At 45.6% G+C, this 11,667-nt stretch overlaps 1 protein-coding gene and 1 long non-coding RNA gene across 2 annotated transcripts in view; both read right to left on the bottom strand.

Annotated features, from left to right (window-relative positions):
* Positions 1 to 194: 194 nt before the first annotated feature.
* Positions 195 to 3,870, bottom strand: LOC113494406. The gene is made up of 3 exons (XR_003400651.1): positions 3,787 to 3,870; positions 3,426 to 3,534; positions 195 to 2,980 (listed from the first exon to the last, which is right to left on the bottom strand). It is a non-coding gene; the product is annotated as an uncharacterized LOC113494406 (long non-coding RNA).
* A 415-nt stretch (positions 3,871 to 4,285) lies between these two features.
* LOC113493931 (low-density lipoprotein receptor-related protein 1) overlaps positions 4,286 to 11,667 on the bottom strand; it is a 39,623-nt gene continuing 32,241 nt past the window's right edge. The window contains exons 48-53 of the mRNA XM_026871965.1: positions 10,767 to 11,617; positions 10,241 to 10,680; positions 9,995 to 10,166; positions 9,602 to 9,717; positions 9,093 to 9,282; positions 4,286 to 4,488 (exon numbers count right to left, since the gene is read on the bottom strand). Coding sequence (XP_026727766.1) covers positions 4,286 to 4,488; positions 9,093 to 9,282; positions 9,602 to 9,717; positions 9,995 to 10,166; positions 10,241 to 10,680; positions 10,767 to 11,617 — 1,972 coding nt within the window. The remainder of the gene's footprint in view (positions 4,489 to 9,092; positions 9,283 to 9,601; positions 9,718 to 9,994; positions 10,167 to 10,240; positions 10,681 to 10,766; positions 11,618 to 11,667) is intronic.

The raw sequence follows: 11,667 nt of genomic DNA, 5'->3' as shown, positions 1-11,667 counted from the left end.
TTTATATCCCCCCTTTGCCAACACACCTGTATATTTTGACCTTGATCTAATAGCGCCATGTACTCTTTATCAATAGCACTTCTTTAAAAATATTCGTCACGTAGGAAGGTTTGGTTTCATTGAAGACTAAAACAACAATGTATGCAATTCATAATTTTTATTTCAAAGTCATTTACTTAATACTAATAAACTTAATTCTACTTAATATAATTATTCAGACTATTCTTAATTAAATTGGAGTCGAAACATGTGATGCTTTGTACAAATATATTTGCAAAAGTAAATATTGCGTATAAGATATGTAAACATTGTACTTAACATAATCTCAACATTAATAATACATAGGGACGATAACCCAAAAACATTTATAATAAATTACACATTGAGTGATTTCAGATTGAGCATAATATAATCAATTGTATTAACTGTGTATATTGAGATTTTTAGGAATCAATTAAATAAATTATAATTTGAGCTCGACAAATGATTACTTAATTAATTAGGTATTTAATAGATCACAACAATTTGGCACAAGTTCCATAGATATTGCGTGTAGAAGCATACTTACAGCTATCTTAAGCACATGTTGTTCATGAGAATTCATAGAGTTTAAGAGCTCCTAGCTGCCTTGGATGTGTGCTCTGAACACACGAGACCCTCGTTGTTTACTTACATCTAATATACTTAAGAATAATAAAAATTAAATACAAAACAATCACATTAGTTACACAACGCAAGGTCAGAAAGCTGCCGACATTTGTACAAATTATTCTGCTAAAAAAGTTGTCTTGTACTAAATAAACTGGCCCGATGTATTTAGCTGTATATTTAGAGATTCTCCGGAAAATAATAACAAGTTGAGGACTTCATTACTTTTCACCATATATTTTTAACTTCAGTTTGTATAATTTAATGTATTTTTTTAAGAAAGATCATAATTATGACTTATTATCACTACGGTATGTTACAATTTGGTGAGCATATGTTATTTCTTTTCTGGAGAATCACCCATTCGTTCAAAATAAATAACGAGATCTGTACAAAGTGACCGAATAATAAAAAATAAGGATTTATGATCTGACAACAAAGACAGTCATGATCTAATCTAGGATAGCCGGGACATATATTGCTGGTTATTTTGCTATCACTACCACAATATGGCACAATACAATGAGACTAACTTACTAATCTCTAAAGATTATGTGGTGTAGATCTTATTATTATAAAATATTCGTTCTGAAAGTGTTCGTTATCTAAACGGCAAGAGTACAAAGGTTAGTAAAGGACACCGCGGATATGACGTCCTTTGCGCCACCTACTTACAACAATTACGAAATATGTACTACAATTTCACTGAGATTCATACAAGCTCGATTGTACATTAAGGTATTATTGAGATGCATGCCGCGGACTAGAGCGCGCTACTCTGTTTCCATTTTATTGTTATTTAATAGATAATTAAAACAGACGTAAATAACACTTGACTTTTAAGAGGTAAGTTCTCCTCCAAATGACATTGTTGGGGCTTGAGAGGCGCGGGCTCTCGACCGCGGCATAACCTAGACTACTACTGAGGTTGTCAAGGACTTGGTTATAGGAGTTTATGAGTTATTATGATGTATGTTCGATATGTAAGTGGTCACAGTTCCTCACAGCAGCGCGGCCCGCTCGGCGGTGGGCGAGGCTCGGCGCTCGGCCAGCAGGCTCGCGTGCTCCTGGACAACACACACTCGTCACGCCGCGCGACACACGCGCCTTGTATCCCTACACCTACCTAACGTCCCTACGTCAGATTAGTTACAGATTTCAAATTAATTATGGAGATTATTTGATTCTATTGTTGTCAAGGAAAATATATTTTGATTAATCAAACCGTGCAAATTTGATTTTATCGCCAGTAAGTACTTGCATCTTGGGTGACGTCATTATATTATTATTACATACTTCAGTTTCACTATTGCATTATTAACGCGCGTTCTAGAGTCAATCACGATTACGAGAACGGGTTTTCCTTTCCGAAATTGTTAAAGCGAAAAATAAACATACTATATGTATATAAATAAAATATGTACCATATTTGTAAGAATAACTTATAGTTCCGTGTCAAAACTCCATCGTCTAACTTAGCGACAGCGCACAAGGAAAAAAGTCGTTAATATCATCATCATTTAAGATTTATGCGTCAAGTGTTACTTAACAGCGGTCGATATTGAATAGGTATAACATTTGGTTTTTATGAACATAATGATGACTACGAATTATGAAAACCGCACCGACGACCTTCCGTCACACAATTACATGAACGACCTACACACACACATACACGTTCGTTAGTTCACTGAGGTCGACAATCCAATTATGTTTTTATAGTTATTTATTTTTGCATAAATTCAAAATATGTTGAATAGATAAGATTCATTAGAATTGTAGACTTTTTTGTAGCTTTAAGGTATTTTACTAAGTAGCTAGTAGCTAAGCGCGTACGTCAAGTGTAGTTTTTAGGGTTCCGTACCAAATGGGTCAAAACGGATAAATATTTGACTAATTAAGTAGTTAAGCGCGTAAGACAAGTTTTTAGGGTTCCGTACCCTAAAGGTAAAAACGTTTCTTAAATAGATTACGAAATGATTCACTTTTTTATAAAAATTTAAGACGAGGTTGGTTAATATACTTTATGGATGCTCATTTCGTATTTATACAGAACCTCTATTGACGCAAGTCTGACTCGCACTTGACGAATTTTTTTAATGATTTAGTTACGCTAGTGGCCGCGTCAATCAAGTACAGTTTTTTTTTGTAGTTAACTATATACACATGAAGTGTTAACGTCTACGCTTGGCGGCGTGGCCGTGACCCCGCGGTCTCAGGGCGCGTGTGTGCGCGGCAGCATGCGCGCGTGTGCGGGGCTTACCTCCGGCGGCGCGCTCTGCGGGGCGTACATGCTCTCGTACACCGGGTTGGCGAAGTGGTTGCCGCCGTTCTGTGGGGAAAGGATACAAGTTAGAGTACGTCTAGTGGTTACCAGCAGCAGCGATTGCAGTGAACAGGTGAACGGAGGCGTGGCATATCGGTATTACCAGCAAATAAACGCTAGACTGCTGGGCACACGCCTTTAACCATATAGGAAAGGTGTGAAGATTGATGACGATGTTGATTCAGATTCCAGTATTCGGAATCCAGGTTTTCTTAAGATGTTTCTTCATTGTTTTTAGCGTTGTAATAAAATAATTGGTAAAGCAAAGACACAAAAGCGTGACAGCTTTAAAAAGACACTTTGATACTTTGCCTGCGTTGGGACCGAACCTGCACCGCACGCATAGCAATCCGAACATAGAACCACAAAGCTACCACGATATTTTATAACCTTATCCATATTAACCTTAAGTAATATGAATTATGAATAAGAGACGAGGTTGTGTACTTACGTTGTGCGCGTGCGCAGGATGTGGCTGTTCGAGTTCATCCTCGCCGGCCAGGTACATAGGGTTGTTAATCTCCACGTTGTCAGACAGACGCGCGTGCACGAACGCTCCGCTGTACACAACACATTATTTTGTTAGATGGAGATCACATCGAAATAATGGGAGAAGATCGCGGTGTTAAGAGCGTATTTGAGACGATCAACTGGTAGACACCCTGTTGGCCGAACCAGCTATCGCTGGAGTGATACAGTTGAGGCGGATCTTATGGCACTTCACGCCGATGACTGGCGAGAACTGGCCAAAGATGGAGGTCAAAGAAGAAGTGAACAATATAGGTATGAAGGTGAGGTGAGGTGGTACTGACTGTCTGCGGCGATGTAGCAGGTACAGTGCGGCGAGGACGGCGGCCAGCAGCGCCAGCAGGGCCAGCGCGGCGCCCGCCCACGCGCCCCCGCCCGCGCCCCCGCCCCCGGCCGCGCTCCCCGCGCTCGTCACGCCCGGCAGCGCGGGCGCCGGCGTGTGGGGCGCCGTGCAGCTCGCGCCCTCCAGGCACGCGCAGAACACCGGACCAGCTTCCGTCGAACTCACTGTTAACACGCATCAGTCGTTACATGAAGATGTACCTATTTAAATACTACGCGGAATCAGATGGATGTGCAAGTCACCTATTGAGTTTATTTAGTAATTAGAACTAGTTGTTCGTAAAGTTAGCAAAAAAGTGACGAGAACACATTGCTGATTCGATTTAAAATGAAATAAGCTTTCTGAATACAATTTCACTTCAACGTTCATTTTACACATCAAAAGGTGCTTCTCAGAACGAACCGAGGAAAAGTAAATAGTGCATCACGGTATAACTTGGGCTACTCACAGTCTGGTCCCCAGACGCAGAGCGCGGGCGGCGGGCAGGCGCGCGCGGCGCAGGCGTGGTCGTGTCCCACGTACAGCGTGCAGTGCGCGCCGCCCCAGGCCCCGGCGCAGGCGCAGGCAGGCCCGCGCGCGGTCCGCACGCAGTGCCCGCCGTGCGAGCACGCCGCCCCGCAGCGCGCGCCCGATGCACCCGACGCTGTCATACACGCATCACAATTACTCATTATGCAGAGCTAACATAACGTATTATAAGGCAGTCCTTGCGCGAACTGTTAAATACTATAAAGCGAAGGTGCAGTCACTACGATCCTTCATGTTAAGCGGATATCTTTCCCTTTATTCACATTACACATTGGAAAACTTGCAAATATAGCTGTGAGTCTGTAATTTATAAATGCATCTCATGCACAGCTATCGATCGAAATTCGCAGGAACTTTATCCCATACTTTATCTAAAATAGAATTGGACTCTTAGCGGCTATATCAGTGTGCCTCATTCTTCCAAATCACAAAACCACAGCAAAAAGTTTCGGGAAGGTCGAATCTCTATTTTGAGGTTCAAAAAGTTGTACATAGTAGCCTAATTCAATATTGTTTTTTGTTTTGTTCCCTTAATTGCGAAAGGGGTCGCTTCGCTATCCTACTTCGGTTCTCAATGATATAATATATTCACCACAGTAAATTATTATAGTAACGGCTACCGGCCATTGACACACTCGACACCTATTACGACACGACCTTCCATCAGCTGTTGACCGCACAGCGCTGCGCCCGGTAACATTGCACAATATCAATCGCATGCGCATTCGACAGATACTATTATATGCATTTACACAGTATTCAGTAAATGTCAAGTCCAAAAATGCATATTATGTCACACCAATATATAAGAGATCCATTTCTAGTGATATGATAAGTCTGCATGTTTGTTTGTTACGCTTTCGCGCGAAAAATACTCAACCGATCATCAAAAACAGGATAATGTTACATCCCAAGTAGACAGAGCATCGGGCAAACGCAAGTATTTACATACATACAAGAGCACTAGAACCATGAAAATATTTAATTATGAATTTTAGACATATATACACACAGCATTTTAAAAATCTGTGCATCACATACAATGTAGTCGGTTATTCCCCTACTTTGGAAATTGCTATTTTTGCCACCTGCTACTTAGGCGGATGTCCATTTCTACGAAAAAAATACGCGGGAAAATACGTGAGGCTGTAGTCGCACACGTAAATTCCCCATGACAGGGTCATCTTGAGGTGCGCACGCGCAGACTCCGAGAAATTCTGCCAGCTGTAGCGAATATCAAACTTTTACGAGTAGAGTACGTAAAAAACGTATTTTCTGAACTAAAAACTTTTTCGATTTTGAGTTGAGACCTACCTATACCAGGTCGATTGCATATCTAGTTCTGTGATACCCTAATTCTCTTGAAAACTAGTTTAGCCTAATATAATTTACTGTACTGTTTATTTTGTTTGTATTTTATTAACTATATTTCATCTGTTTGTTTCCCAAATAAAATAAAATAAATAAAATAATTTCGGCTGTCACGCTGACATACTATAATTAATATCGGACTTAAAGTATATTGAGAAAATTAAGTATTTTCTATCTTTTTTGATAATTTTAAATGGTTAATTTATCCAGAAACAGACTAGACATTATATTGTAACAGTAAGTAATCAGGAAAACAATGATATCGGGCCTAGACTCATTGGAGCACTCAGACCCATCGGCTTCATCCGAAGGTACTCACCATCAGGAGCGCGTTTCCGCCGACCTCTCATAACACTGTCACTGTCACTTCTCACTGATAAGTATTTTCACGCACGTTGTCACTGTACTCAAGCATGTCGCGCGAGTGGTCCGCCGCCGGCGAGCACTCGCCGAGTACTGGCCGTGACCAGCGCCACGCCGGACATATAAATAACTAATGTCAACAAGTGGCGCACCTCCACCTGCCGGGGTGACTGAGCCGTGCAGCATCACACTTGAATACAAGTACTAGAGAATTTCCTTGAAGCCAAGTTGCATCTGATACGCGTCTGAACGGTTGATAAAACTAAACCTAAGCGGCTTTTTCATCTATTGCAGACGATTTATGTGGTGGTGTCCGTGATACAACGCCTTTCATGACTGAACAGACCGATACGAGAGCGACATATCTTGCCACAGGCTTGACAACAGAAGTTACTGGACGTTAGTGTGATGCTAAAATCAAGGCAGTCGCCCCGATGAGGTAACACTGGTCGAGCAAAGATACGCTTTTATAATGAGCGTTCGTCAGATTAGCTAACGCACTGTTGCCGCGTTACTCAAGGTTGATATTTTGAATCCAAGCGACAATTCAAACCAAACTTGAATCTTTAGATCAGCAAATTTTGAAAGTTATCACAGATATATTCCGCGAACTGTGTTTTCCTGATATGCGACCTTCGTTCGGCAGCGTGTGTGACGTCACCGGCGTAGCTTGTGTCCGCGCGGGTAGTCCCGCGGGCCGGAAGCTGTTTCCCACAAAGTCTATGACGCGAGAGAGTGCTTACAGTTGAACAATACGCAGATAACATATGTTTCGCCGGCTCGCGTGGTGTTTACATCGCGTAAGTACATGCATATTCATGTTACCCGAGGTGCCGGCCTGACCTACTGGTTTACTGACCGGGTTCGAGACTACTGCTTCGAAGTTCAAGGTTAAGCGAGTACCGACGCATAATTTTTACATTGTGTATTGTTGAGTTTGATTTACTTTTTTGATAAAAACTGATGTTTCTTATACTAGTTTATATTCAATTTATAGTGGATCTAAAATGATATGACAAACTATCAAAAATATTTATTAATAATAGAACACAGAACGTTTTTCCACAGGCTTTCTAAAATTATAAAATATTTAGGGTTCCGTGCGGGTCCGTCCGTGATAGTTAAAGCAGTTTTAATTTGCATTAATTATTTTTCGGAATAACTGTGTGTTTTAATTGGTTTCTCATGGTCGGTTTTTCAGTATATTCAACCGAGTGCTGCTAGCTACATTAGCGCTGTTACCGAGAGCTACACAGTGGATTGTATTTCAACTTCACGTTGCTCAACACACGGTAGCGTGACAACCCAAGTTCAAGTAATGTTTGTATAGTTACCGGCACGGATCTTGAGCGCTGACCTTCACCTGCGCAAAAGTGATTTTTTGGGTCCCTTTTCCGGTATGAAGTGAGGCGCGGGGCGGACTAAAGTGCAGTGATTGGCCCGCAGCGCATCGCGTCATAGCCGTCACTCAGTATTGGTTGAAATTCGTTCTTTGCTGCAGTTGCATGCACCTCAAGACGACGAGTACGCACAATTGATTGGCGTTTTATTTTACGATGCGCAAAGCGAACCCCACTCTTCCGCCGAGCGCTCAAGATCCGTGCCGGTGACTATACTCTACAATAACCTTTCCACTTATTATTTCATTGGGTCTTGAAAGTCAAATGGGTGGCAACGATAGCTTTTTCGGCTTTATCTGAACAAAACAAAATGTAAACTGCTTTCAAGTTTAGGAGAAGGAGGTTAGTGATGTAATGATTTGGTAAAATTAAAACACGAGCGTGACGTCACGCGTAAGTTTCTTTTACTGCAATTTGATCAATTTATGTTTTTGGGGCAAAACAGAAAATACGAACCCATATGAAAAAAAATGTGTCGTAATAGATTAGAAAGATAAAGACATCGATTCAGGTTATTAATGAAAATAATTTATTTTTATATAAATATAAATTATCGTAAAATACGACTGTTTACGATAATTATCATTGTGAGATTAATGAATGATTACGCTTGTAAAATATGCTTAAGCATTTGCGGCATTGTTGCAGACTATTTTTAACTGATTTCCAAAACGGGTGTAGGTTCTTAATTCGGATTTTTGTTTTCTTTTACGTTAGTTCGGGCGTAATCCGTCAAATATAGATTATATTTCAATTTTTTTTTTTTATTGGTGTTAATTCCGAATGGTTCTATTAACATTTCATATAAATCTGATGATGGGTTTCATGGCAAATCGAACGCAATAGCCGGTTTCGCATAAATATGCATTGTTTACGTAATCACATATAATAGCCACACAGGTCGACCTATTAAATGTTAAGCTACGCTTGGCGCGGTCGTTTCATGGATGACTTATCGGCTACGAATTAACTTTAGACGATGATCGTAGTCTTCTTGACTTTCGTTGGACAAACGGGTGCCAATTTAACTGGCACGTTATCTTGTATTTTTTTTTTCATTCAAGACAATTCATTTTTTCGCTGGTCTTACCTCTCATTTCGGCTGCGAACCCAGGGATCTATATGGAACTGTTCTCTCACTTATTGTATTTTTTTTATTATAGTTCTGTAGTCTATTATAGATTTTCATCGTGCATGTATGAAAAGCATAAATACATGTATATATATTGAACAGATTCCTTTAAGTTACTGTCTTTTATATGTTCAGTTTGAGATGATATTTTTTTCGCAGAAACAAAATATTTGTTGTCTATTTGTTTCTACTTCTGGAAAACTCTTCTCTTTAGGAAGGCCACGCCTACAAATACCTACTGGAAAGACTTATATGATATTGATGCAATCTTTCTGATGACGTCAGAAGCTGTTACTGCAAAGTAATCAGATACGGATGTACCAAGTCGTCTGATTCTCGGATGATTTATGAAACATAATAATATCCGTAATTGTTTCCTTGTAGAAGTTTTTGATCTTGCTGTACGTCCATCAGCTGGAAGGCATTATAACTGTAAAAAGCCGTAGTACTTACCATTACTCCTCTTGGGCGCGTCTGTAGCGGGTGTGGCGCGGGCGGTGGTCTGCGGGGGCGCGGCTGTGGCGGGGGGCGCGGGCTCCGCGCAGGCCGCGTCCACGCAGGCGGGGCGCTGGCAGCGCTCCCCGCTCCACGCGGCCGGGCAGCGGCACGACACCGCGCCCACCGCCGACACGCTGCACGCGCCCTGCAACACGCAAGCCTCAGCAGGACGCAGGGGTGGTGGTAGGCAAGCTACGTTAGTACGGCCCACTCCTCGAAGTGAACAATCAACAACAACAACTTCTAACGATTTAAATGTTAGTCTAATAACATACCGTTTTGTTGAAGGTACAATCATCTTATTCGTCCGTTGCTTAGTAAAGCCTTAATCTTAACTTAGAAATAATAGTGCAATATTTCACGTTCTGAGACTTGTTTGAGAACGAAAAACGGGTGGTATTCGTAAGAAATTGAAATAGCTTATATACAGGCTGTTGGAGGTGGGGGGGGAGGGGCACGCTTACCTGGTTGAGGCAGAAGAACCGGCAAATGTCAGGTCTGCAGCGCGCGCCGTCCTGGTCGCGCTCGCACACGCCGGCGCCGCACTCGGGCCCGCCCACACAGCGCTCACAGCGAGAGCCTATGACACACAACACAGATGTAATAGAAAAAAAATGTGGTTGTTGTCTTTACAATTGACAATGATAACAGTATTTTGATAGTAACTGTCGTGAGAATGATTCATTATTAAATGATGTAACGGTTTACTCACGCGTATTTATCGGGGTAGCCCGACTAGTTTCGGACCCAACCGGAGTCCTTAATCATGAGCAGATGCGGCGGGATCGCGAGTCGAACTCGTCGAGTTATAATACGCGTGAGTAAACCGTTACATCATTTAATAATGATAACAGTACCAGTGTATTCTGGCGCGCACTCGCAGACTGCTCTGCCGTCCTGCAGTGCGCAGCGGCCGCCGTTCTCGCAGGAAACGCGAGCGCACGCGCCCGTCGTGTTCGCATCCGCTCCCGTCGCGTCCGTCTGCGTCCGCTCGCAGCGAGCCCCCGTGTAGCCGGGGTTGCAAACACACTGACACAACAAATATCATTAGTGTTCATACAAGACATCTAAGACAGAGCACGTTGGCAAGCATCAAACTGTACCTTGAGTGGTAAAGGTGCAGTGGGGTCGGCCGTGTGTGTGAGGTCGGTGTGTTGTGTCTGGTCCAGCTCGCAGCGGCCGCGGCGGTGGCAGTGCTGCGCGCAGCGGTAGTGCTGGCAGCGCTCGCCCGTGAACAGCGGCGGGCAGCGGCAGTGCGGGGCCCCGGCCGCGCCCCGCACGCAGGCGCCCGGCCCGCACGCCAGCGCGCACGCCGCGCCCCCGCCCGCCCCCGCGCCCGCGCCCCCGCCCCCGCTCTCCGCAGCGCCGGCCGCGCCGCGCGGGATCACGCACTTGCGCTGGGCGCGCACGGCCGCCTCGTCCAGCGGCACGAGGCCTTCGGGGCACAGACAAGCAAAGCCCTCCTCTGTAGCACTCCGCACGCACAGCGCGCTCTCGTCGCAAGCACCGTTTCCTGCATCTCCTTCCTTGCATGGGTTATCACCTAATGGTAGGATGTTAACAATAAAAATGAATATTACATTAGATTTTACATAGAAAAATAAGTGGTACACAGTGGATTGTACTGACCCGTGTCCGCAGAGAACATAGCCGGGTGCAGCAGCGCCAGCGCAGTGAGCGGTCGACGAGGTGCGTGTGTGATGCGCACGCGCGGCAGGTCAGGACGTGGCCGCTTGGGTAGTCGTGCCAGTCCTCGCGGGGTGGCGCAGTACACCCACTCTTCCCACACGGCGGCACGAGCACAGGCTCGCGCCCCCGCTTGAGTAGCCCCGGAGCTCGTCGCAGGACCTGCCTCCGCCGCGCGCCCTCCAACAAACACGCTGGGCGCGTGCGGGGCGCCGGCGGGCCGCACTGTGAACTGCGCCACGAGCGCGCGTTGGCTGCCGTCCAGGCGCACGCTCTCCAGCGTGTCGTAGTAAGCGTCCACGAAGTACAAGCGCTCAGCGGGCGCATCCAGCGCGAGCGCGGTGACCCGGCGCACGCGGCGGCGCACCAGCCAGCGCGGCGCGGCGCCGTCCAGGCCGGCCGCCAGCACGCCGGGCTCGGCGCCGCGCTCCGCCCACAGCAGGCGGCGCGCGCCCGCGTGCAGCACCAGCGCGTCGGGCTCGCGCCCCGCCCGCGCCAGCAGCGCCGCCCGCCGCCGCCCGTCCAGCGCGGCCACGCCCAGCCCGGCGCGCGGGCCCGCCTGCGTCCAGTACACGCGGCGCGCGGCCACGTCCACGGCCACGCCGCGCAGCTCGCCGGGCACGCGCAGCACGAGCTGGGCGCGCATGGCCAGGTCCTCGGAGAGCGCGTCGCGCGGCGCGGGCACGTGCGCGGTCACGTCTGCGCGCAGCAGGCGACCCGAGTCGTCGCCCCACAGCACCCACCACGTGTCGCCCACCAGGGCGCCGCATGCGCTCGTGATCACCGCCTTACTGCTGTATCACACGATACGCAACCCCATTACACGATGAAAGAGTAACGATTA

Source organism: Trichoplusia ni, chromosome 5 (assembly GCF_003590095.1).
Source record: "Trichoplusia ni isolate ovarian cell line Hi5 chromosome 5, tn1, whole genome shotgun sequence".
Taxonomy (NCBI): Eukaryota; Metazoa; Arthropoda; class Insecta; order Lepidoptera; family Noctuidae; genus Trichoplusia; species Trichoplusia ni.
Note: the sequence above shows the minus strand (reverse complement) of the source record. Positions and strands in the feature narration are given on the sequence as shown.